The sequence below is a fragment of the Knufia obscura genome (genome assembly GCF_036327395.1).
Source record: "Knufia obscura strain CCFEE 5817 isolate CBS 148926 chromosome Unknown scaffold_23, whole genome shotgun sequence".
Classification (NCBI taxonomy): Eukaryota; Fungi; Ascomycota; class Eurotiomycetes; order Chaetothyriales; family Trichomeriaceae; genus Knufia; species Knufia obscura.
The window spans coordinates 25,058-51,100 of record NW_027042709.1 but is presented as its reverse complement, the minus strand read 5'-3'; the positions used below and the strand labels follow the sequence as shown (position 1 = coordinate 51,100).

Genomic DNA, 26,043 nt, shown 5'->3' with positions numbered 1-26,043 from the left:
CCAATGATCACAGTCATAGAAGATTAGTCCTTCGTTCTCTTTTTGGTGGAAGCCTAATTCGTCGTCAGTTATACAGTTCACGGGTGTTCCTCAATAAACTGGTTTTGAAGAAGTTGGGTTTCAGTAAGCTGGGTTTGGAGAAGTTGGGTTTGGAGAAGTTGGGTTTGGAGAAGCTGGGTTTGGAGAAGCTGGGTTTAGAAAAAGCTGGTTTCGCTCAAGATGGATCTTTCATTCCCCAAAGTCACATGGCCTCCATGAAGTTCAGTGAAATTGACGTCTTGGAGCATCCTGAAACCTTAGGAAGGGTGAGAGAAAGCCTGCATATCCTAAAAGCACAGATCAAGGTTGCGGAAGCACTTGAACATGCCAAGGACCGTCTAACAAAGGCTCGGCCACTGGACTCGAATACGCTTTCAAAATGCAATGTATTCATACACTACGTCAACCAAGCCGAAGTACAGAGTAACTTCAGCTTGGAAGTCTCTAAACTCAGCCTGAATGAGCTAGTGTTCTCTTCAATCAGCTTCGAGGAAAGACGCTTGAAAACTTTACTTGACTCATTCAGGGCTTCGGATGTCGAAAAATATGTACGGAGGCAAAACCTGTCTTGCATTGATCGTTCTGAGATCTTTACTCGATTTGGAAATATATTGGCAGGATGCAAAGGTAGCAGATTTGATGAAATTTACAAAGCTTTGGTCCAATCCAAAGGGGACCCGCTTGAATCTGAGAGGTATATACATGTTGGTATGTGCAGCGCAAGATTTGGAGCCGGACTCCAGGCTAATTTGAACAGATGTTACCCCAGAAATATCGCCAGAATTTTCTAATCTTGCAACTGCTGCTGAAGATCCGGACGCGTTCGAATTGCTCGGCGCGCCTTGGGAAAGTGTCAGGAACATGTTTGGAGAACAAATCGCTGATGCCGTTCGAAACTGTCAACGACTGTGCCCTGGGGAACTTGCGCATGGCGTAAGATCAAGATACCCTCGAGTTAAGAGTGGAGGTGATGCAATAATTTCTCTCGATCTTGCGTCGGCGAAGAACTTATTGTCTATGCTATGGGAAGAAGGTCAATTCGGCGCTCGTGTTGCTAGTATACCAGACGTTTTCGGCGATTGCATTGCCAACGCTATCGAAGAGAGCGACCTGCGAAAGTGGGAAAAAATGAACGGCCAAGTAAGCACAACGAATTGTGTCAAAGTGCGGTATCATGTTGAGCTTCGGATCTGCTATGACACAAATGTCGCTGGCATCTTGCATTCACACGATTAAGTACTTTCCCCTATATATCGTCGCTGAGACACCCGCTGGTAGCATCATTTTTCCATCCCGACCGCTTTCTTTAGTGTTCCAGATTTCTTTGTCTTCAACGAAGAAGACCACCTCCTCACACCCTTTGCATAAGAGCTGCCGCTCGAATGCTTTTGACTCAATCGTTCTGAGAGGAACATATTCCTTGACGTCCTTCAGTTCGTCGGCCTCGGCAGAGATCGGTGTCCAACGCTGCTTCTGTTATGAAAGCGTTAGAAATGAGCATGATAGAGTCCCGCAGAGGCGATATACCAAATTGTCTTCGGTTAATGTCATTACAGTTCGTGCAAGAACGACTTAATGTACGAGAGCTCTTGCCGACGCTGGCTGCTTGGACGTGAACGGTTTTGATGAACCGCGACAGCTAGAATTGGTGAATTGGAGGAGTCAAAGTATGGCACTGTTATCTTTCTACAAAACTATACGCAGGCTTTGGGCACAGGCGGCATTTTCGCCGTGACTGGGAAAAAAGTAAGGTGGGGCTCCAACATGCCCACATGATCCATAACTTCGGGGCTTTCGTGCATTAATGCAAATTAGCTAACAGTTCTGTAATTAATAACTCAACCGCAGACGAATTTTGGTGCCCAACTGTCGTGGCAGCTTTCAGCCTTCGCAGCTATTTTTGTGATTCCAATCGAGCTAGCAAGGACATAGTCGTTCTCCTTGCTGATGGGTATCAAATCACTGTGTCTGCAATATGCAAAAGAGGAAGTCAGCTTGAATGGACCAGATGCCTTTCACCTGCAAGACCCGTTATTGGTGTGCACACAGTCCTCACGTCTCAAGCACCATTGCAACACGTGTCAGGGGCGACGAAAAGCTAGGTGACTTGTTTGACTAGTCAAATTTTGCCTGCGATACTTCGAGCCAACTTAATTGTCAATCTGCAGTAGCGCAGAAGATCTTCGATTTCTCTATGCATCTATGCCTCTCACAGCGCTTCTTCGCGTAGCCCCCATCTTTTATCGTTGATTGAGTAACTGCTTCAGCAATTTGATTTGTTGCTGATATTGTTCCTCTTGCCGTTTGATTTGTTCCTTATAGTGTTCCTCCTGCCGAGCCATCTGTCCTTCCATCTGTCTTTCCAACAGCGCCATCTGCTCCTTGCTCTGCCGCTGTTGTTCTGCCATCTGCTCTTTGCTCTGCCGTTGTTGTTCTGCCATCTGCTCCCGCAGAAGGGCCAGTGCACCCTTTTGCTTCTTGCTGGCCGGAGTACCGGGCTTCTTGAACTCTGCAGAAGTCTCTTGGGAGGAACGAGCGCTCGGATCTTGCTCCTGGGATCCGTCTTCCTCAATGCTCATAGTGGAAGTCATCGACACGTTCCGAGGATCCTCCATTGCTGCTAGTGCATCGCGGATCCGCTTCAGATGTGCTGGGTAGAATGTGTGGTAGATCTCTCGCACGAAGTCGTGTGTCCTCTTTCTGCCTTGACTCTCTTCAAAGTTCAGCACAAAGGACGCAACGGGATATCGATAGAAGGCCAACTTGTCTCCGTCGATGTTGGCAAAGTGACCATATAGTTTCACAAGCAAATTGTCGTGAGAAATTGAGAACACCAAGATCTGGCCGCTCAAGTCGGCTACCTTCGTCTCGTCAACAGCTCGACGGAGTTGTATGATCGCATTCACAGCCACGCTGGCGCTCTGGATGTTTTGGCGATCTGCCCTGCTGATCCCCTCGTCACCGCATTTGGCCTCGCAAAGCAGGAATGGAAAGTAAATATTATCTGTGAATAGGGTCGCTCGTTCGAATGCTGTATGGTTCTTCAACTTGGCTTTTTCTTCCTCATCGAACGCCGATGGAGCAATACCAACCGCGAGATCCGGTTTTGGCCTAGGCCCTCCCAGGGTTTTGCACCTTGTCCACTCAACGCTGATCTCTTCTGCAACGTGCTCAAGCTCTTGATGACCAGAGGCCCAAAGAAGCTCGGGCGACGGCACCAGCAGCGGCGTGAGGTCCCGATAGACCCTGGCCTCGTTCCGCTTCTGCACTCTCTGCCACACTGATAAGAACTCAGGCAATGGAAAGGCAGTGTGCTGCGGTTCTGGGTATGTGCTTTGTAACAGACTTCTGCAAAATGACTTGCTCTCTTCTCGCGCTCGTGATCGACCTTGTAACTCGTCCATGTGCACACCGTGATCAGCCAAAGTGTTCTCATGCGCAGCAGAGTGTGCCTTAGGAACGTCTCCAGCTTTGAAGCTTTGCGCATAGCTTGAACTTGATGGCCGTTTCTTCGACGAGCTACCCTGTTCCTGACTCATGCTTGCAAAGTCCTTAGGCCACCGCGCAGTATGCGCCCAATGTGCTACCGGTGACGCTATCGGTGGTGCTATCGGCGATGCTATCGATGGACAAACTTCCGTGTCGTCTCGCTCGTAGTCTTCAGTGGGTGCCGGACCAGTTGTATTAGACGCCTCCGCGGTGATCCGAGATAAACGTCTCTTTTTGGGGTGTCTGGACAGGTCCTCCTCTGTGTCGGCCCAAAGTATCTTCCTTTTTTGTCCTTGTAGTTGACGCGTAGATCGCTCGACGCTGAGGGGGGAATCTAAAACTGCCGCAGAAGCGTCCGGGGCAGATTGCGATCTCTTCTGGAAAGTCTGTAGGGCTGATTTGGATGGTCGTCGGATCTGCTGAAGATAAGTTAGCGTTGGGATATCTCCATGTGTTACGTCTTTCCTACCTCTTGTTGTGCAGAGCTGCTTGTTGACGGCGATGGGAGCAGACGACGTTTCTTCTTTCTCCTCTCAAACGAGTCGCTTCTGGTGCTGCACGCTTCGTGGTGCTGCGAATGTTCGCAGTCAAGAAGAAAAGGTGTCATGGCAACAGTAGTTCCTCTGTCGCAAGAGGAACGGGACGACCTATTAATCTGTTTTGCAGTCGCACAATAAGCGCTCCGTCTCCTGGCGCCTGCACGTGCTAGACTGCACACTCATGTTTGATACACCACACGCTCTTTCACACTCGATTGGTGGTCAAAGCGCAGGTCCAGGGCCAAGGGTATTTGGAGCTACAAGAGTATCACGTGGGGATATTTTGCGCTAATCTATAAGAAGAAGGAAGTTTGTACTAAACCCAAAAGCATTTCTTGATATCTGTTCATCATTCCGCGATTTGCTCTACGATTCAATCTGTGCTACAGCAACAGTCCGCTATCCTGCCGTATCTTGAAGCACGAAGGCACCCTGCCGCTGCAGACTAATGCGCCCCGCTCCTGTGCATTTTACATTCTGATAAACTTCTAGTCACAGTTTAGATCCAAGTCCTTGATCCCTACGCTGTACTAGTTCAAGGCAGAACTTCCGACCATTACTTTCTCTGCGAAGTGGTTGCATCGACCAACCCATCTTTCTTGTTTCTTGCATTGCCATTGTGGCATTGGGCCTTCCTAGGCACTCGTGCACCCGTATTTTCATGACCAGACTCATGCTTTCGCCTTCTTAAAGACTGGAGACGACAGCTTCGCACCGCCTCGTTGTTGTACTCATGGATTTGCTTGTCCGGTATTCCGGTCTCAGCCCGAAGCCAAATCTCAAACCGACAGAAGTATTCTAGCCCCTGACGTGTCTCTCGCTGCCCGTACACGCCAGGGAAGGAACCGTCATCGATATTAGTCAAGATCTTACCAACTTCTATCGCCCGGCTCTGTGCATCTCGGTCCTCTGCCTAGAAGTCTCCGTAAGACGTTCGAGCCGAAAGCAGCTGCTTCTTGGACGAAAGGGTCGAGCTTGAGCGCCCTTGAACGCTGCATAATCGTGCTGCTAGCTTCGCCATTAAGCTTAGAGGATAGGAAGACGCCGATACCAATGCTGCTGTTGCTGAACCTCGCAATCACCTCGTCTAGCAAAGCCGCCAGACCAAAACACACATGATAACGCATGCAGAAGAGCCTGTCTCGACCACGCAAGGCACAAACGACTCAGGTCTCACCACGCTGCCGAGGCGTAGACCTGATCCTGCCGTTCTCGACCAGCGCTACATATCCACTACGCACAGGCTCTTCGCTAGCGGGCTTCTCGCTAGCACCCTGCGTAGCTGGGGCATGTTGGCAATAGCTCATTGCTGGAAGAAGTTGACGACCCACCGACATAGCTCGAAGAAAGCGCTAAAAGTACTTCCTTTAGTCTGCAACTGTTCCTTCTGATGCAGCGTGACCGTGCGTCGCCTCCCCTCATCCACTTCTAACGCTGAGCTTCGGACCAATTAGGCTTGTATGACATGTTGTGCCCCTCTTACGACCAAATCATGCCGCCGCCGTTCTGTCGGCTGAGCTCTGCTGTCGCTCTCGGTAGATTGAGTTGGATAGCACCGTAGCACACTAAGCATACTCCGTCGCTGTGTATCCTATGTCCTGACCCGTACACTGTACCAGTCCAAGGCAGACTTTCGGTCATCATAGTCTCTGTCCAGAGTATTTCACATCCTGCTGGTCTTCTTGTGACTGGTCTATGCCCCAGTCTTTGACCCCTGCGCTGTACCGGTTCAAGGCCGACTCCGGACTATTCCAGTCGCTGTACGATGTGGTTGCATCAATCGGCCGATGGGTCTTGCTCTTTACTCTCTAGAATGCCACTGGCGACAGCTGGGCCGTGAGGCATATTTGCCATTGGTGTTTTCACCATCCATGAGAATGCTGTCTCATCATATTCCTTTATCTCATCGCCAAAGTATGCACAATGCACTTTTTGCGGCGTAAGGGTCCACCGCCTTATTCATGTTATCTGCGTGTCATCGAGTGGTACTAAGAATGCCAAAGGCCCGACCGCTTGTACAACGGCTAGATGAGACGTCGTGAGTTCGGCCCGTCTGAAGGCGCCCTGGCGTGGTTTAAGATCGAGCAAGTCGGGTAAGGTGATCGAGCTGGAATGATCAACTGCACACAAGTGGGTGTAGTTCGTCATTATAACGAGGCAGGGGTGAGGATCGCAAGCATGACGCTCATTGAGTAGGCGAATTGAAGCCGTTCGTGGATGACCGGTGACAAGATCGCAAGGGAAAGCAGGTGTTAAAGCTGTACTGCGGTGAGAGCCAGACGCAGTTTGGACGAAAGACAGTACACTAGCCCCGAGATGTCACAGCCCCGTCGCTGGTTTAGTGATCCTTGAATCTAACGGACTTTATTGGCTTTCACATGCCGCATTCGGGCTCCGGCCAAAAGTTGGCTTGCCCTCGACCGCGTCGACACGCGTTGCGTCCGTGTACGGGAGTTTATCTAGATCCACACTAGTACAAACTCTGCGACTTTGAATCCCCACACAATGCCACATTCACCGTATACCCAAACTGTCCAACCTCTTATACAGCAGACTTTATATATTGCTGCGTTACACCAGGCCGGCCTTCCACCGTCGGACCTCTTGAAAAACTTCTGTATCTGCGTCACGATCAGACCAGTATCTTCGCTTTCTCAAGGACCGCCGACGACGGTCTTGCGCCACCCCTCGGTCGTACTTCTGGATTTCGTTCCGCGGTATCCCATCCTCAGGGCGGAGCCAGGTCCCAATCAGGCAGCAATATTCTGGGCCCCGACATGTCTCTCGCCGCCCGTACACACCAAGGAAGTCATCGCGGCTAACGCTGACCGAGATCTCACCAACATCTGTTGTCAAGATTTGTGAACCCCGGTCCTCTGCCTGAGAGTCTCTATAAGACCTTCGCTCCGCATCCAGCTGCCTCTTGGATGTCGAGCTTGAGGGTCCTTGCCCGCTGTGCACCTTGTGCAGCTTAGTTCGCTCTTTCCTCGAATCGCCCTTATCCCGACTCCCACTCATAATTGTCGTAACGCCCAGATTGTGCAAATCACTCGTGTAATCGCTCCGACTCGGAGACTCGGCGATTTCGATAGATTCACGTCTTCCAGCAGTAGTTTGGCGTCTGTGACGACTCTGGCGGCGTGACCTCTTCTGTTGCGCACCGTCCTCGATGTCTTTTACGTCAGCGATGCTCCGCTTTCTGGGCCTCAGAACATCATGGAGGGAAGGCAAACTAGAGTCCGAATTTGAATCACTGTCAGGGTCGCTATTCTGGCATCATAGTTAGCTCAGGCTCGCTACCATTCTGAGTACGACTTACATCAACATTTTCACTCAGACTGATCATCTCAGTTGAACACGGAGACTCAGGATTGTCAACTGAGGCCCCGTGTTCACTAAAAGATTCCATGCCGAACCAACGCTTCGAGCCTCAAGGAAAATCCGAGGTTCTACCTGCGATAATAGAAGATTTGTACGAATTATGAGCCAGGAAATATGTAAAGGCTTCAGCAGCTGGTAGTGGGAGTGGGAGTGAAATTGCAAGATGCTGACCAGAACTTATAGCCTAGAGAACGGGACGCGGCTGCCAGTGTTCCTATTGCTCAGGCTTGCAACTTCCTCGTTTAGCAAGGCCGCCAGATCAATGTGCACATGGTGAGACATGCAAGAGGTCGGCTCGACCGCACAAGGCACACACAACCAAGGTCTCACCACGAAGCCTGGCGTACACTTGAGACCTGCCCGCCATTCTCCACCATCGCAGCACACCCACTATTCACAGGCTCTTCGCTGGGCCGTCTCAGACGTTCTGGCAACACCTTGCATAGCTGGGGCAGCTTGGCAGGCAGCTCAGTGCTGAAAGAAGTCGTCGACCCACCACAGTAATGCGCACAAAGCGCTAAAAAGGATTTTCTCCGGTCTCCACCGTTCATCCCTATGCGGCCTGACTATGCATCGCCTCCCTCGTCCATCACTAGTGTAGATGCTAATCAGGCTCGTATGACATGTCGTGCACCTTTGGCAACCCAATGATGCCGCCGCTGCTCGTCGAAGCTGGGAGCGGATCATCCAGACACGCTGACCATCATGAGCAATCTTGCCTTCACGCGGAAAGGGCTAGGTCGAAATGCAGAAGCGATACAGCTGATGAGAGACTGTGTCAAGCGTGGGACTTGTATCGTAGGCGCTACGCATCCTCAGTCTTTATCGTCTAAAGAGGCTTTAACTGAGTGGGAAGCTGAGCGCTTAGATACAAGTACCGACGTTACCACTAGAGAGGATGTGACTTGACGTTTTGATGTGCTGCAATCTAGATTCAATATTAGTGTATAGATGATAGAACGCGTTTGATCATACAGTAGACGCTGTAGTGGAGGAAAGAAGGTATAGTGAAGCCTTACTATTCTGGTATCGACGAATCTGACCGATCTGACTTTCGTATTAAGAGCCAAGTTAAGTACGTGTGGAGTTCGAGTCGTGGTCTTCTAATGATAACCAAAGCCAGGTACCGACAAAACGTAATTTTCAGAGGCTGACTCATCCGGAGTCTGACTGGTGTATAAGCATGTTCCAAGCTTATCTGTAAATAGGCAGGTCACAGCCATAGTGGATCCGACCTAGGGACATTGAAAGTTTTTTTGTGTGTGTAAGGAGTGAAGGCGATTCTGCAACGCACTGTAGCAGCCGACAGCAGACAGCGTAGATGAAGAACGGACCGATTTTCGCACTGCGGGAGACAAAGCTTAAAAGGAGACCCTGAAAGACCCTGCATAAGGACACGTGGCCTTAGCGCCGGCTGCACCCGTCAGGATGGTCATCGACACAGCAACACCACGCCATGTACCTGAAGCGTCACCTCGAGTTCGAGCACCACGGGTGTGACACAGCCAGAGAAACATCAAGCTAAGCACCAAGGCGCGAGAGACCCAGAGAGTCAACCCTTTGTCGTTCCGAGACATTGAAACAGCAGAAGATGACGATGAATACGTGGACGAAGACGACAACGAGAATAAAGACGAGGGCAATGGCAAGACAGCTCTCCAGACACTGGTGAAGCTGGTGACGACACTGAAGAGGACCATCGAGCGACAGAATGCGATCATCAAGAACGTGGAGGCGCAGCTGAGCGAAATCGAAACAGAACAACAAGCCCTGAGAGCCCAGAATGGCGAACTACAGGACGAAATGCGGACCCTGCGCAATATGTATGTCGTCCGATTCCGCCTGTCGAGCACAAAACTGGATCTTGCGGTATCCCAGTTTGGTCCCGCTCTGGCACAAGGTAAAATCATCGAACGAGACCTCATCATCGTCGGCACCCCAAGTGTGGGATAGAATGGCATAGCTGGCAATGTCGCGAACGGAGTTCTTGGTCCGAGTGACCTCGCCGCCGGGCTGACATTGCAGAAGATGCATCCTTTCTATCATTAGTCGAAAGACATGACAATTATCTGGAACGACCAAGACTGAAAGATCAAGATCACTCTACCCTAAAAGCAACATAGATGCCTTCATCTATGAAAGACATCTACATCGTGGTGCGATAGTACACAGAGGTGCTCAAGCGAAGAAAGGCTGTGTATTGAGGCTATGCTAGCATGTGTGAGGCAGGTATATTTTCCGGGAGGGCGCTTCACTATGCGGAAAGTTGCCGTTAGGGCCAGAAATTGGATCAGGGAAAAGGGCCTTTAGGTGCCGCTTTTGACACCCATTGCACCGGCACGCCCTGGTTTACAATGTCTCGGGACCGCCGCTACCGCTAAGCCAAGCCAACCGCAAATTGCGCACCCAATTCCGCACCAAATAACTGAGGCTGCAGTAGACAAAGCGCCAGCATGGGATGGGCGATACTCACAGCGGCTGAGTCTGCCTTGTCAGGTCTCGACCTCCGCTGCGCGCCTAGCTGCTTCCGCACTACCACTAGCGGTACTGCAGGCGCGGCTGGTTGAGTCACATGCCTGCGGTGAAGGAAGTTGACGACAGATGTAATCGTCGTTGCCTCAGCTTGCCCACCACAAGCCCCACGATCGGTACGATGGCCACTACCAGGCCGACGATGGCGAGGACCGTATCTAGCAACAACGACACGGCGCGAGCAGCACCACTGCCTGACTTCTTCTCTTGTGTGCGCGTGCGATCAACCCATCTGCTTGACCGACGAAGGGACAGAATGTGAAAAGACGAACAGCCATATCTACAAAATGGAGGGGACGAAGCCGGCGGCTGCCATCACAATGTCTCGGTCTGAGATATGATGTTTGGTGCACTGTTGCACCGTATGCGGGCAAGGGGTCATGTAAAGGGTCCTGCACACTCCCTTGTACGCGTCCATACCAAGGACGTATCCAACTGACTGACGTCCAAGTGACACACGGTTGCGGCAAGCTTTGACAGTGGACGTGAGCAGAATGAGAGATGCTGACAGCTGGTGGTACAAGCTGATGGTGCGCCGAGAAGGAGGAAGACTCTGCTCCCCTTATCAGCGCCGAGGGACTCATGACAAGTTCTGGAGCGATGCGAAGAAGAAAGACCGCGCGTTCCTTTTATTCGTCGCCGTGAAGTCGAGACTAGTGTTCAAGGTGAGGTAGATTAGCATGAACCTAGCTGGTCTGCCTTGCATCTGCTGCTGGCTAACGATGCTAGTGCTTGTATCGTCTCGGAGGTCATGCAAGCTGAACCGGCACCCGGACAAAGCCACAAACATCAACGAATGATCGCTTACAGATGAAAATATCTCTACGCCCGACTGCCTCTTCACGTGTGACGTATCTAAGGTCAGCAGCGAAGACCTCTTGAGACCACCACGAATACCATTCCTTTGTCCCCTCTACTGTTGATGTCTCTTCTGCTTCCTTTGATACCGCCATGGCCTTGCCTTTTTCCACCATCTGTTTGCTTTGGGAGCAGCTCTCATCCCCGGACGGAGTCAGCGAGGCAGACCAAATCATGCAACAGTGGTTTGAGCAGCACGTCAGCAGCCTTAAACAGGAAGACCATGCTTTGGCGTTGTTGTCGTGCTTGCTGCCATGCAAGCGATACGATCGCGTCTATGGACTCGGGGAGAAGCAGATCACGGCCATCGTGGTCCGAGCTTGGGGCGTCGGTTCGAGCCGGCGACAGGCACTAGAAAAGCAACAGGATAACGGAAACATTGATTGTGCTTCAGCCATTCTGAACGCGTTGGTCGAATCAGGCGAGCTTCACGGGCACAAGACACCGCTGACGTTGCAAGAAGTGGAAACGACCTTAGACCGTGTTGCGGCAACCTGCGACTTCTCCAGCGCAGACCTTCGCGGACGGCACGGCACCAGCTCCCGCACCACGGCGTTCAACCTGCTGGTCGACATGTTTCGCAGTATGTCGGCACAGGAAGTTCCATGGGCGGTCCGTTTGCTGCTCAAGGACCTGAGACCAGCCGTCGTCCCGGAGACGTTGGTCTTGCAGCTGGTGCACGACAGTCTGCCGCATGTGCTCCACGTGCTCAACTCAATGTCTAGTGCTCTGGCATTCATCCACGACGAAGAAGAGCGACGGGGAAAGAAGCTCAGCTGCCAGGAGTTGCAGATCTCGCTTCAACCACAAGCTGGAACGTTGGTCGGGTTACCCGGTTTCGAGAAAGCACGCAGCATTATTCATGGTCACCGACTGATGCGCGACCGAGAGGTGAGTGTGGAGCGGAAGTACGATGGGGAATATTGTCAGGTGCATGTCTGGAAACAGGGCGGTAAGAAAAAGCCAGAGGTTAAGCTTTTCTCGAAAAGTGGCCGCGACTCTACTCACGATCGTGTCGCGATCGTGCCAACAGTACGACAATGCTTGGGGCTGGACAAGACACGAAGTAAATTGCAAACGCACGGTATCCTGGTCGGTGAGCTGGTCGTGTGGAACGACAATGCCAACAACATCATGCCATTCTACAAAATCCGCCGGTATGTTACTCGCGAAGGTCGTCGTCTAGGGTGTGCCGAAGACTCACCTCCGGACCCTAACGAACATCTCATGGTCGTCTTTCACGATATCCTGCTCTGGGACGAGCGCAGGTGTGTCGATGAGACCTACAGCCAGCGACGACGCTACCTCCACGAGCTTGTGCAACCTATTGTCGGGCGGGCAGCGATCGGCGAGCAGATTGTGATGGACTTTTCTACCTCGGACAGTGAACGCCGCCTCGCTAGTCAAATGACTTTCGCTTTGGCGCAGAACTGGGAGGGACTGGTATTGAAGGCATGTCAAGACCCATATGTCGGCGCCGACGACGCGATGGCACGGCATGTGAAGCTGAAAAAGGACTACATTTCTGGTTTGGGAGATTCGGCCGACCTCGCCGTCGTTGGAGGTCAATGTGACCCCTTAACCGCAGCAAGTCTTGGTCTCAGGCGAGGATCCTGGACGACCTTCTTCCTCGCTTGCCGACAAGTAGAGGCTGGAGATCACGACCAAAGGGTGACCACGTGCTTTCATATCGTGGGACAGGTATCGCCACCGTCGATCTCTGCCGCCGATGTTCGATTCTTGAATGCGCACGGTCGGCTGTCGCAGAAGCCGTTCTCTATCCAGAACGAGGGATTACACATCGTCACCGAGCTGAAAGGCAATGCCCTACCCACGCATCTGTTCTCGCAGGCTGCCGTGGCGGAAGTCATCGGAGCTGGGTTCGATCGTCCGGCTGATGCACGATACAGCACCCTTCGGTTCCCTCGCGTCGTCAAGATCCATCACGATCGTGGCCTTCAAGAGGTCGTTGACTTTGTCGAATACCAAGCGATGGCGCAAACGAGCCGCGAGGCGCTGCAGGACGACCCTGAAGGGACTGATCAACATTCATGGTTAGCCAGATTGGGTTATGACCGTTCTGACTGCGAGAGTGAAGCAGCCGCTCCGTCCCGAGCCAGCGAAGTGCAAGACTCAGCGTCCCCATTTGACGACAGCCAGAGCGTCCAGAACGACTCCGCGACAGGCACGAAGCGACGAGCTAGCGGTTCATTGACTTCAACCAACTCTCTCAAGAGACTGAGACGGGCGAGTACTGGGGCAGAGGTCTTGGACAACGCAGGTCCAGAGAGGAGCGCCGAGCACCGCCCGATGGAGATCCCCGATAGTCAGACAGACGGTGAGAGCTCGTGGCTCGAAGCAGTACCAGATGCTCAACAGGAGGACACCCAAAGTGCCACATCTCCTAGCGAGGGGGAGAGTCAGCTCTCGTTTCGTCTTGGTACTGTTCTCTTATGGGGTGTCCAGAAAGAATCACTATCGGCGGAAAGTCGTGCTGCTGTCGCACAACTCATCATCTCGCACCAGCTGGACGTCACCCATGACGAAGATCGATTCTGGTCGAGCGTCCTAGCACGATCGGACCAGACACAGATCGAGGGCGGAGCATACCGGCAACTCCATCTCGCTCTCGTCGGGCCTCAGGCAGAGGGTGTCCCTATCACAACGGCCAGCTTCATGCTTTCCGCGTTAAGGCAACACTGTCGTCTACTCGACAGGTGTCTACCATGCAGGATCAACTTCGTAGCATGGGACGCTGTGGTGAGCCTGTGTCCTCCAGATGCCGAACTCAACGACTCATCAGCGATGGAAGCGTCGAACTATGTAACCATCGACCATGGGAGATGTTCGACTACCATTGAAGCAAGCTACTCGTAATGACTGAAACGCGATGTAGCATGGGAACGGGAGGATGAACAAATGGCACATCGCGGGTCAGGAACCAGCTGGTGAAGACTTGGCAAACAGGGTCCCAAACGCGGTTTCGTCGCCAGATTTCAGGTACTTCGCTGCCTTCCAGATGTTGTCGTTGTCCGCTAGAAATTCATTCCAGTGTTTCTTCTTCTGCTGTCGGATAGCATCGTGGTACTGCTTTGCGGCGGCCTTTGCCGTCTCCTCCAGGCCTGCGACGATCTGCCCTGCCCGGCGCTCGCTCCGGGCGCGGTTTCTCCAGCAGGTATATATGCGCCTCAGCTGCGTGAGGTCAGTCGTCCACCATCGTTTTGCATATGGTGATGGCGTGGCCTTCGGTGTGAGGGCATGTACAGCCTCCAACACCAATGACATCAGTGTATCCGTCTTGGTCTGTACTGCTCCCCCGGATGGTCTAGCGTTCAGCGTCTTTGCGATTCTGGCATTGATTTCCTTCCATGGTGCGTTCTTGAGCAGGAGCCGTTCCTGCCGCTTTGGTATCGGAACCGAGACGTCAAAGCTTGTCTCTATCGCACGGTGATCAGATCCATGTTCTGTCCCGTATATCGAGCATTTGACCGCTGATGCCGTCAGTTCCTCGGAAGCCAGGACCAGGTCGATAGTGATTTCATATTCTCCTCCCTGCCACGTCTTTGTCCCTCGTCGGAGCAGGCTGCTGAGGCCGAAGTCGCTCATCAGGCCGATAATCGTGTCGGCTTCGCCCTGTCTTTCTAGAGAGACATCATCTCCTCCCCATAACTGGTCATGTCAATTGAAGTCTCCTGCAATCACCACCTCCACCACTGCGCCCGCATCTCTCCTTACATCCCTCACAGCCTCGCGCAGGGTGTCACATGCCTCTCGAAGAGCCTGCGGGTCTCCTCCTGGTACGTAGACCGATATAACCAGGATCCGCCGGTCCGGGAGCCTGATGACTGCTGCCGTTATGTCCGGGGACTCTATCTGTACCTGCTCTGCTTCTACCTCTTTGTTTACCCACAGCATGCTCCGGATTGGCCATCTCCCTTCTCTCCACGAAGAGGGGACCATCTTGGTCCACTTGTGGTGACCTATAGGTGTTGTCAAGAGTCGGCCCTGGATTTTCCGTGCATGAGGTTCCTGGATCGCTAGGACCGCCGCATCTTGTATCTCCTCATCATTCATCAGGCTGTCGTGTATTTCGCCTTGTTTTCTCACATTAAGCTGGATCATATGAAACGTTCTACTCATGTTGAGATGGGTAGAGCTTTCGGCAGTTCCGGCTGAACGATTCGTGTGGACTCCCGCACGGTACACACTTTAAGACGGACTCTGCGCATTCGCTGTGGCGATGGCCTCCACCGGCGCATCTCGCGCATTTCTGAGGGTTCTTGCATTGGAATGCCTTATGCCCTAGCTCTTAGCAATTAAAACATTGCTCTGGGCGTGGCCGTCGTTCGAATACCCCCGCGTAGCCGGACTCTCCCACGACGTGGAAGAAACCCTCCCTCAGAAGGTGCCTTGCGTCGCTGCCTTTCGTGAGATATACCACCATGGAGTCATATGCCTTTGCGATGTTTTTCTTGCTCAGCCATGCCATCTTTGCCACAGTCGTTTCGTTCTCTTGGCCGAAGGCCTCTGCTGCGCCGGTCCGGATTTCCCCATTTTCGTCGAGGACCGCTAGGCGGTTGACATTGTCTACCTTGATCTGGTAGAGTTCGTCCCTGAGCACTCTGATGCCAAGTGCTATTCTGCCACCTGTTTGACCATGTGTTGTTCGGTTTCGTCTCTGCATGCAATTTTGATGCGATTCGCGTTCTTCGCGTCTCTGGTCACCGCTCGGCAGCGCCAGTTGCCTTGTCCATTCGTGGCTCGCATCTCTTTCTCCACAGCCGCCCTGATTGCGCCTGGCGAGGTCTTGTCGGTGTCCTCTTCCGTCACTCTGGATATGTCGATCGTGCAGTAGAGCGTATCCGTTGTGGCTAATGGGTTGGGAAGGTATCTCGCGAGATCGTTAGTTCTGTCCTGCTGACGTAGCTTCTATTGCAGCAAGTCCAGCCTTGGCACCCTGCGTTGCAGGATAATGGGCACAAAGTGGTAGAAAGGTGCTACCGATGCGGGCATACCGATGGCCGACAAGTGACCTTGGACATTTGGCGGTGAGGCCCGTCATATCAGCACCACGGCCACCGGAAGGGTCGCGGCGACGATGAAACACCCTAGTGCGGCCAAGCAGGCGGGCCGCTCGGCAGGCCACGACATCACAAACTGCTGCCACACCCGGACGAGAGGCAGACCGCATGCATGTACTCCTAACCAATTGCGGTCCTATCGGCCTGCTCATCCACAGTACATCGAAAATGGGTGGGACCAATGCCGAAGTCTGCCACCAGATCGCGAGGTTGTATGTCGATCTACCAACCGATCTGCAAACCCTACTGCTCCCTCACAAACTGGCATCCCTCACAAGACCGACTCGGTATGTGATAAGGTTGCCACCAGAAGTCGAGGCTGCGAACCGATCTTCGTGTCCCCTCTCCTCCTCGCCAAGTGGTGTTTCGGTCCATGAGGTGCTCCACTGCCAGATGGGTGAGGGTCTTCCTCACGTCCTCGAGGCTGCGTGTCAGTCTAGGTATCCCCACCTGTTTCTTTGTAGAGTGGTGTTCATACATCAGTAGTGCAACGTCAGTTGATCGTCACGCCCCCAATGCTGCTCCCACCAACAACGATGTTGCGCACCCACACAAATCCGTGGCCACTGGTCAGGGTGCAATCGATGCCCTTGGTGGTCATCTTGCACTGGTGTATGCCATTGCCGCGCTCAGGGCCATGGAGATAGGACAGGAAGAGTGACGTCGGCTGTTGATAATGCCACTGTTTGTGAGCGGAGCCTTAGTCTTGTGCACAGTCAAAAAATAGCGCTGGCCATACGTCATGCAAGAGGCTAATAGTCACATCTGAACTCGTGTGGTCAACAAGTCGTGCCTGCCAGCATGTCGTCCCCGGGGTCTAGTACTGAGCGGGGTGAAGGAGATCTCGGCCGGTTGGCGCGAGCTTGCACGACGCGTCGACTGCGTCGCCGTCATTGATTGGGTGCTGGTCTGTAGCACACTACACTGTCTGCCTGCCCGAGTACTACGCATGCGTCACCTTCGGCGATGTCAGGCTCGAAGCTAAAGCTGGCGAAGCAAGAAGACCAGTTTTCGCATTGAGCTCGCTCATGATCACGACCTGCAAGAGGAGAGCAAGGACCTCCCTACGATGGACAAGGGGACGTGGCAGTGAAGCAAGATCACGACGAACAACACAACGGTGGAGGCTTCCTTGACCAGGCACTGCGGATGTGGGCCGAGGCCGATCTGTCTTGCAGACATGCCATTTTGGAGAAAGCTATCGGCGCCAGCACGACCTCCGATCCCTCACACATCCTGATCTTTAAGCCTTCCTCCACGCCTGTGCCCATGGCCGCTCTATGATGATCTCCATGGCTGTCGGTGATCGCAGTCGGTGGCTCGCGGATTGAAAAAGGAGCCGCGTATTCACGTGGCCACACTGACAGAGCTGAGAAAGCGCCAGCGATCCTGGGCAAGGACTGCAGACCTATGGCGAGGCGACCGAAAAGGCCGTCTGCCCGTTGCCCAACACCAAAGAACCCCGAAGGAGACAGCACCGGCTGGTGTGAGAGACGCGGGTGAAGGTCTCCTGGACCCGGCTCCACACACCGCCCTGGACGTGCAGCTGCTCCAAATCGGTCAGGAAAGACAAGTCCACGAGTGGCCAGCTCGACCTGTTGGCTAGAGGAGCGCTGTGATAGACAGCTATGGTCCCCGTATTCTGTCGCCCTCCGGACCCGGGGCGGCCTCTATCTCAAAATCCGCATCATCGTGGTCAACGTCGAGGCGTCGCAGGGTGCCCAGTGCTCGGTGCACCTTTTTCAGGCGATCGACGAATCCCGAGTACGCGCTTTGTAGGTCTCGACCCTTGGAGGTGGCGCGGAGAGGACGTGCAGCAGTGGTATCATCAGAGCCTTAAGAAGGGATGTCTTCAGGGTCATCAGAACCGGTCTCCGCAACCGACAGGTCTTCTCGGACTCGATGGACCTGGCGTCCGGGTGCTTCGACGCGCACGGCTCGCTGTCACCCACCATCAGCATCAGAGGGGTGGTGATCGACGGACACCGCTAGCTCACCACATTCTTGGGGGCGCCGATCCACTGTTCCTCTGATGCAAAGTAGTGGGCGTTGTGCTCGTCCTTCACGAGCAAGTAGACCTCCGCCCCGAACAGCACACTGTACTCGCGGGCCTTCTTGACCAGGCCCCACCGGCGACGACGGCGTCGCTCGTACCGCGCTTTTTCGTCTTTGACCTGTCGGCTGGTGGACCGCTTCGAGGCCTTTCGTTTGCAGGGTTTGCCACTCTTGAGAGGCATGTGGGGTCAGCAAAAATGTACAAGAGTGATACCCGAATGAGAGAAGGAGGGAGCATGAGAGGTGGCCACAGTTCTTGAGCGGTGTTGGTGTTCGACTTATGTGCGGTTCGTCGCAGAGAGTGGTGGACAGTGCGGTTCTCGTCCACCGAAATGTGTCATGGACGAACCCTTCCGTTCCGTGGATGGACTGCACTCTCTCGGTTGTTGCTGGTGGACGGTCATGCTCACCCCCTCGATCAACCGCGGCTGACCCGTGTGGAGCTCGTCACTACTATAGCGCGAACGCGTCATGACGGCTTTTTATCCTTTGGTGTGGGTCGATCGGAAGTACATGCATGGCCTCTGACACCGCTTGTGCTTCGAGTCGATGTCGTGAAAGAATCGTCAATATTGTACCAGTGAACTCGACTTGACTGAACTTCTTTCCTGGACAAACTCGAGGTCCTACCGTCCACGGGACGAAGATGGTTCCTTCTGGTGCATCCTTCAGACTCTCTTTGCCCGTGTCTGAGTCTTGCTCAATCCACCTCGAAGGACGCCATGCCTCGCTGTCGGGTCCCCAATACTGCGGATCTCGAGAAAGGCTAGCGGCGTTGACCCCAAAATATGTGTTGCCTGGTATAACGAGCTCCCGGTCTGAAAGTTCAAGAGTTTGATTCTCGGGATTCACCTTGAAACTGTGTTGTAACGCTCCACGCAGTCGAAGGGTTTCGTACATCACTGCCATCATTCTGGTGAGTTGGGGGAACACTTCGTCGTACAAGTTCGAGTTGCGTTCTTTCGTGACGCTATCAATTTCTTCGACAAGCCAGCGTTGCACAGCAGGGTACGCTGCTAGATACGGGATAGTGAAACCTAAGGTGGTAGCAGTTGTCTCAAAACCTGCCATGTTCAAAATGAACAGATTTGCGTAGAGCTCATGGTCTGTAAGGTACATCCTGCGACCTGTCGCAACAAGCTTGTCCTCGCGTGCTTTGTCATTCGACTGGATGATAGTCGTGATTAAGTTGGTCGCGCTCTTCGTTTTGTCGTCGTTGTACTGTAACTCTTCGGCAAATTCGGCCATATACCGTTGATAGTCCTCCTTCGTCTCAAGCACTTCTCTGATTGTGGAAGGCAGAAAAGTACGTAAGAAGGCTGGAATCTTGAGGTTGCCAAAGAGGATTATCCAGAGGAGCTGCTGCAAGATCCATCTCTGCGTCACTTCAAGTGACTTTCTGTTATGAGCAGCAACTCTTTGACGTCCACCGTTAAAATCTAGGTCCTGACCGAAGATGCCCGCCGCTAAGACGTGCATGGTCAATGTATCAACTGCTCTTTTCACATCGAAGAGATTTATAGCTTTCTCGTCCGCGAAAGCTACGTCCAACATCTGGCTCGTTTACTTCATGGTGGCCTTCCAAACCGAGACGAGACTCTGTTCGGCGAAAGCTGAGTTAATGATTTTCCGTTGTCTCTGCCAGTCTGTACCTTCGATCGTAAGCACATTTTTCCCGAAAATTTCAAATATGCGATAGAACGCTGATGGTTTGTGCCATTTTTTCCAGTTTGTGAGAAGCTCAGAGACGGCTTTTGGATCGTCGACCCAGATTTCGTTTCGTCTAGGGATCACCAAGCAGATTGCATGTCCATACTCGTAGTGAGGTTTGTAAGCATTATTGTACCACCAAGAAAGGTCCGAAAAGTTAATCCAGACGCCAAGGTCGAACGGTATCGCTTTTTGCATAAGTACTTGCGGTGCAAAAACTTGGCAAACCTCTTCGTTTTGCGATCAACACGGATTGCAGCTCGTGTACGCACCAGTACGGCCTTTAATTAGCTTTGTAGACCTGTATGTACAAGTTCGTACACCTTTACCCTACTCTATAGGGAAAGAGAGACTAGCAAGAACACCGTTTGGTGGTGCGCACACGAGCTGCAATCCGTGTTGATCGCAAAACGAAGAGGTTTGCCAAGTTTTTGCACCGCAAGTACTTATGCAAAAAGCGATAAGCGAGTCAACCAGCGGAGATATGGTCTAACAATGCCGAAAGGGAGATCTTGCCAACTAAACCAGCATACGATGATTGGCAGTCCAAGCTTTCTCGCCTCACGATAGTTTACAGCGAGGTTGTAAAGACGTTTCGACCACCACAGTAGAAAGGTTATCGAGAGGCCGATGGCTAAGGCAGTAATCAATCGGGGAGACATCTTGACAGAGAGAGCCTTGTGGAAATTAAGCGAGCTTACGGTGCTGCCTTACGTGTTATTTACATCTGCTTCGCAAGAGAAGGTTCGCAAGGTCCACGGAGGACCATTTAGGAAATGGTGGGAGCACCCCTCTCCCGGGAAGTTTTGATGCCTACCCTAGTTTCTGACACATCCCCTCGGGAAGACTTGGTAAATCGGACCCGAAGCCTAATTTCTAATCAACTTCTAGGCACAGTTTAGACCCAAGTCCTTGATCCCTACGCTGTACTGGTTCAAGGCAGAACTTTCAACCATCACTGTCTCCGCGAACTGGTCGCATCGACCAACCCATTATTCTTGTCCCTTGGATGGCCATCTTGGCATTAGACCTTCCTAGGCACTCGGGTACCCGTCTCGTCATGACCAGACTCATGCTTTCGCTTTCTTAAAGACAGGAGACGACAGCTTCGCACCGCCTCGCGATTGTACTCCTGAATTTGCTTGTCCAGTATTCCGGCGTCAGCCCGGAGCCAGATCTCAATCCGACAGAGGTATTCTGGCTCTGACGTATCTTTCGCTGCCCGTACATGTCGGTTGAAGTAATATCTCTGAGAACGTAGAAGGTCCACGAGCTACTGATACTCTATGATGTCGTCTCAACAACGTAATTGACTATTCCTTATCCATGTTCACCACAGTTCCCTGATTTTCGACCTTCGGTGAAACGGGATGGGATGTGAGATAAAAGCAGGATGGGCTGAGAGCGGAATGAGACCAGGCGGGAGGAAATTGATGCTGTTGTTGTTGAGTTCTGAACATTGACAATGCTCGCAACTCCTCATAGTCACATCAAGTATCACCACGCATCGTCGTCCATCATCAAAGCACAGCCGTACATCCCGGTCTAAGAACCTCATAGATACTTCTGAGTTCCTCCCAAATTCTGTTCCCTGTGACCGCTCCCTCCTCACTCCTCACAAACTCACTCGCATTTTTCACCACACACTCACTGAGATAGGCACCGCCTGTCTCCCGTCCCGCCGTGGCTCCGTGCACTAGCGTCCTCGCACCCTCTTCACTCGAGCGACCAATCACTTTCAAGGCCACTCTCAATGGCGCGTCCGCGAGACGAGTTTGTTCGCGAAACAAGTTCGTCACGCAGAGGCCTGGCGCTACGTTGTTGATGACCACGAGGCTTTTGGTTATTGGGTCTGCTTGAGCGGATGCGGAAAGTAGAGAAGAGAGGTGACGGACGAGGAGCATCACGGGGAGTTTGGATAGGTTGTAGCGGGATTTCATATTTGTTTTTTCCGGATCGGAGATAGAGGACAGAATCTCGCCAGTCGGTGGAGTGGTGAGTTCTTTAGGATCGGCCCAGAAGTGCACTGCTGATCCGACAACAGCAATGTGGGGTGTTATCTTGTATTTCTGTGCAGACAAGCGAAGAACCGGTACCAGGAGTGTGGCGAGGAAAAACGTGGACACGACATTGACGGTTATGGTGGTTTCGTAGCCTTCGGTAAGGGAAAATTCAGTAAGATCGAACTAACTTTCCACTCTTTGGTCTTGTCGTATAGGCGTCTACTTCCTCGATGCCCATGTCGCCTCCCTTCACAATCTCCATTTTGAAGTTCGTGAACACTGCCGCAGCAGTGAGCTTAATCTCTTGCATTGCCAGGTGTCTTCCGATGCACATCCGTCCACCACTGCGAAAAGCCCAGAAATGGCGCTGCATCTCTGCCAGCTGCTCCTCGGAGGAGCTGAGCCACCGATCCGGATTGAACGTTGCTGGAGCGGGAAAGATCTCGGGGCTCTTATGGAGAGCGTATGCCATTGCTGACACCCGAATATTGCCGGGTAAGGCAGCATAGTGATGCGGTGTGCTTAGAGGCCCGAGACTCACACCACCTGGCGTGGTGGGTGTTACACGTGGCTGCATGCCAGGAATTGGAGCGTGAAGGCGGAGCACTTCCATTACAACAGCCTGGAGGAAGGGGAGCGCGTCAATATCTTTCGCGGCGGGAAGCTTGAGTGGATCTTTTGAAGACCACCTGATCTGAGGCTGTAGCGTAGCGAGTTCTTCACACAATCGGTCCTGTAAGTGCGGGTGTTTGATGAGCTCATAGTAGAGATACGTCAGAGTTATGGCGGAGGTTTCGTGGCCCGCCGCGAGTTGGTCAACCATTTCAGAGTATACTTCTAACAATGTAGTATGGTCGTCCACAATCGTCGAGCCTCCGGCTTTTGAGTTCGTTGTGAAGTTCATGCCCTCATCGAGGTGCGGATGGAGTTCCGTACCTGCGGCGGGGTCTTTTTGCCGAAGAGACAGCAGACCCATTTTGTATTGTTTGAAAACTAACGGCTTATCGCCTTCATATAGGTCCTCGGAGGAGGATTGGAGACATTCATCTGCTGCCTCGCACATGTTTGTGGGCCATGTTTCGAGCCATGCGCTAGCTTTGCGGATGAAAGAGGGGTACAGTGGTATACCAATACGTCGCAGACATGTGCGAACCATGGGCGAAATCTCCGAGGAAACGAACTGCCAATTTCGTCTTGGATGATAGAGATCTAAGTACTTTCTCCTGACATCAACATTCTCTGTGAAATTTCTGGATCGCGATATGCCGAATTGATAAGCTGTTATGAAGTCCATGGTGAAGGCATTATTAAGCTCATGAATGTCGACGGGTTCCGCCAAGTACGCTAACGACTTGATCAGAGCAGCGTTGGCCAGCTGCGCAGCGCTGTGAAGCTGTGCACGTGACTGGTATAGACAATTCATGGTGTTGTAGTTTACTGCTGTTAAACGCTTTTTTCCTCCTCTACCTCACCGCTATCACTCTTTTGTAGTACAATATCACCTCGCCACCATAGTAGTTCGATGATCTCGAGTGACTCGATTGTGAGGGCATTACGGTCCGGAGTCAGGGTGCGTTTTGTAGAGGAGAGGACCCGTTCTACCTCTGCTGACATTGCTGGTATTGACAGTATATCGAAGGCTATTCGCTGTAGCTCGATAGGACCGTACTCTGCCCACCAGTTAAGTACGTCGACGTTGCCAGTTGTTGGCTGATGAATATATTCCATGAATGCATCGCTATGATGAGTGGTTGTTGAATGCCCACTCCTATTACCAAGCTGAATCTCTAGTGGTGATATCCTTATTACTGGCTTCGGCTTGTCGACTGTGAATAGCTTGTCATTGTAGTGCTTCTTCCAGTATTGACGGACCTTCTTGATCATCGCGTCTTTGCCAAATGATGGCCCATCCCACTTCTGATCAAAGTAGGCCTTCCGACCGCGTGGAGCGAGTAGTGTCGCTGCTGCATAAACGGTCTGCGCGTCGTCGGTTGTATGCCGCCATTTGTCAGGCTTTTGCCAGCAATTCTGCCAACAAACAGCAATTGGGTGTTTTGGCCCGTGCTTTGCTTGCGCCTCGACAAGACCTTCCTTCGTGTGCTTGAGGAGGTATTCTCATGTAGGTAGCCACTCTCGGACAGAGCCATGACGCCCGTCAGTTGCGTTGCTTTGGAGGTCGATGGTAGTATCGGCGAAAGATTGGAGGGCAAGCTCGATCTCGCTAAGTTCGTCCCAGTCTGCGTCTGTGAGCGTATCGGCCTTGATTTGGTCCTTGAATTGGAAGCAGAAGACCTCGCTGGCGTATACATTGGGCGCACTTGATTTGTGCGTGATGCGATGACCAGCGCGTTTCATTATCTTGTAGTGCTTCAAGATCTGTGTATTCATGAGTCAGTTCCTGGTGTTGCAAGAGGGGAAATTCTTGATTATTCGCTGCACCTACCCGAAGGGGGACTAGCTCAACGGAGCTTTCCTACTTTCAGCTCAAACTCCGCACACCGTCCGGCCTCAAGATAAATTCTCGACCAATCAGAGTGATGATGCCGTCGCGTTTAGTCATCTGCACGTGCATCAATCTCCAAGCTGCAACGTTCTTGTTATCAATCGTTATCTTTCTGAATACCTCTGTACGCTGAACGCTTCCTCTGATGTATGCGACAACGTTATGCAACTTTCCAATCGCGCCCTTGCGTTCGTCATTGCAGTCTTGTTGAATCGAGCCCTGGCTGTGCCCGCAACCACAAATTCGAAGGCGTCAACGTCTTGACCTTAATAAAAAGTCCCTCGCAGCAATATTGAAAATACGACCAAGATGGCGAGCTCGACGAGTGATCCAGTCGTCTTCTAACGGGTCAATTCGCTGCAAAACGTCTCGAATAGTGTTGTCATTGTATGCTGGGTTATCGCTCTGGAAACAACCAAGTTGTTGCTGACCAATCCCATAGTCAAGAACGAGCTTGACAATCTTGTCAGCCACCTCAACAGCACCGTGCTTATCCTTCATCCTCTTCAAACCGAGCAAGATGGCCTTATTGCGATACCTCGCCTTGCCCTGTACGTCGAATCGCTGTACAAAATGACCAACCACAGCAAAAACAGCGTACTTATTGGGCAACGTCTACACACCAAAAGAGAGATGAACCTTCGACTCCGACTGGTACGATAACGTCTTGACAGCAGTCTTTTCATGATCAAACTCTTCTCGAGCCCAGCGTCGCAACGACCCGCAAGAACAAGCGACATCCATTGCTGGATTCAACAGCTTTATAAACTCCCTCTATTCCTTCGAGTCGACCTCGTGGAAAGCTATTTGCTGGTTAATAAATAAGCGTACAAGCTGCTTCTGGATCTTCTGTAGATTGGTAGTATGTACCAGTGATCGGAAGGCCAATGCAGTCGCCGACCAGCTGCTTTCTGCGACCTCTGACTGACTGTTATAGTACTATCGGCCTCAATATCGGTTATCTTCTCCCTCTCGCATAGATGGCTATTTTCGACGTACTTCTGTGCTGTCGCAGCGCTTTGCCTCGTTGCAACAATAAATGTGTGACAGCCCTCAGTATCCGCACATCTAGCCAGCAATTACATCCTTATGTGGGAGGCGGCAATACCTCACTCCATACACCCACCACAGCGAACTCTTCTTTGATGAATCCCTCTCTAACGAGATCTTGACGACGATAAAGCTCCCCGTCATGACGCATCTCAGCAGGCGCTTCCCACGACGAGTTAGCACGAAGGCTTTATCACTCATATTAGCCACGAGGAAGAGATTACTTCAAAACTACAACACTACAAATCCGCAAGAAATCAAAACCGACAAGACCAGGCCGCAGACCGCTATTTAGGCGAAAAATACACCTATTCTATGGAGCTATATCTGAACAAAGCATGATGTCGTGCCTAGACCAGATGACGCGATCACTGCCGCAGATATGTTTGGGGTCACTGAGCTCAGCGAGGAACCATTGATGGTACTGTTGCCGAGCAAGTCGGCATTGTTGCGACTAACCTCGGTCTCGGACGCTATTCCCCAAAGAGTATCACAATCGTCCAGAAAAGAGTATCTAGCCGATGACGATGAGATGGACGACCTGTACGTGGCCATTGGCCAGCCAGTGACGTGGGGAAACGCAAGGGACGCCTACCTGGGACCAGAGAACCATGATATGGCCACCGCCACGGTGAGGACACTGAGGAACCACATGCTGGTGCAGCAGCGCCTTACCGTAGGGGCGTCGTTAACTGTCAGCTATATGAGACGGTAGCCCCTGATTTCCGACGTTCACGAGGTGGCCGATCTCCCAATCCATTCGCAAAATGGTGGACCGTCCTGTGTTGATGGCGGGCCCCCTT

The 26,043-nt window shown here is 52.3% G+C and overlaps 9 protein-coding genes across 9 annotated transcripts; 3 read left to right on the top strand and 6 right to left on the bottom strand.

Moving 5' to 3' along the window:
* Window positions 1-2,279: 2,279 nt before the first annotated feature.
* Window positions 2,280-4,135, bottom strand: PMZ80_010995 (uncharacterized protein; the record flags this gene model as incomplete). The annotated part of the gene is made up of 2 exons (XM_064879383.1): window positions 2,280-3,947; window positions 3,998-4,135. The coding sequence occupies 2 exons, from the start codon at window positions 4,133-4,135 to the stop codon at window positions 2,280-2,282; spliced, it is 1,806 nt and encodes a 601-aa protein (XP_064724822.1).
* Window positions 4,136-6,638: 2,503 nt separating this feature from the next.
* Window positions 6,639-7,413, bottom strand: PMZ80_010994 (uncharacterized protein; the record flags this gene model as incomplete). The annotated part of the gene is made up of 2 exons (XM_064879382.1): window positions 6,639-7,337; window positions 7,387-7,413. The coding sequence occupies 2 exons, from the start codon at window positions 7,411-7,413 to the stop codon at window positions 6,639-6,641; spliced, it is 726 nt and encodes a 241-aa protein (XP_064724821.1).
* A 1,463-nt stretch (window positions 7,414-8,876) lies between these two features.
* On the top strand, window positions 8,877-9,401 carry PMZ80_010993 (uncharacterized protein; the record flags this gene model as incomplete). The annotated part of the gene is made up of 2 exons (XM_064879381.1): window positions 8,877-8,906; window positions 8,958-9,401. 2 exons carry the CDS (start codon window positions 8,877-8,879, stop codon window positions 9,399-9,401), a joined length of 474 nt encoding a protein of 157 aa, XP_064724820.1.
* A 1,530-nt stretch (window positions 9,402-10,931) lies between these two features.
* On the top strand, window positions 10,932-13,715 carry PMZ80_010992 (uncharacterized protein; the record flags this gene model as incomplete). The annotated part of the gene is made up of 1 exon (XM_064879380.1): window positions 10,932-13,715. The coding sequence occupies one exon, from the start codon at window positions 10,932-10,934 to the stop codon at window positions 13,713-13,715; it is 2,784 nt and encodes a 927-aa protein (XP_064724819.1).
* Window positions 13,716-17,755: 4,040 nt separating this feature from the next.
* Window positions 17,756-18,156, bottom strand: PMZ80_010991 (uncharacterized protein; the record flags this gene model as incomplete). The annotated part of the gene is made up of 2 exons (XM_064879379.1): window positions 17,756-17,860; window positions 17,917-18,156. 2 exons carry the CDS (start codon window positions 18,154-18,156, stop codon window positions 17,756-17,758), a joined length of 345 nt encoding a protein of 114 aa, XP_064724818.1.
* A 271-nt stretch (window positions 18,157-18,427) lies between these two features.
* Window positions 18,428-19,528, bottom strand: PMZ80_010990 (uncharacterized protein; the record flags this gene model as incomplete). Its single annotated transcript, XM_064879378.1, has 1 exon — window positions 18,428-19,528. One exon carries the CDS (start codon window positions 19,526-19,528, stop codon window positions 18,428-18,430), a length of 1,101 nt encoding a protein of 366 aa, XP_064724817.1.
* A 1,676-nt stretch (window positions 19,529-21,204) lies between these two features.
* On the bottom strand, window positions 21,205-22,981 carry PMZ80_010989 (uncharacterized protein; the record flags this gene model as incomplete). The annotated part of the gene is made up of 2 exons (XM_064879377.1): window positions 21,205-21,839; window positions 21,883-22,981. 2 exons carry the CDS (start codon window positions 22,979-22,981, stop codon window positions 21,205-21,207), a joined length of 1,734 nt encoding a protein of 577 aa, XP_064724816.1.
* A 149-nt stretch (window positions 22,982-23,130) lies between these two features.
* Window positions 23,131-24,042, bottom strand: PMZ80_010988 (uncharacterized protein; the record flags this gene model as incomplete). The annotated part of the gene is made up of 2 exons (XM_064879376.1): window positions 23,131-23,778; window positions 23,827-24,042. The coding sequence occupies 2 exons, from the start codon at window positions 24,040-24,042 to the stop codon at window positions 23,131-23,133; spliced, it is 864 nt and encodes a 287-aa protein (XP_064724815.1).
* Window positions 24,043-25,622: 1,580 nt separating this feature from the next.
* PMZ80_010987 (uncharacterized protein) lies at window positions 25,623-25,955 on the top strand (the record flags this gene model as incomplete). Its single annotated transcript, XM_064879375.1, has 1 exon — window positions 25,623-25,955. The coding sequence occupies one exon, from the start codon at window positions 25,623-25,625 to the stop codon at window positions 25,953-25,955; it is 333 nt and encodes a 110-aa protein (XP_064724814.1).
* Window positions 25,956-26,043: the final 88 nt, after the last annotated feature.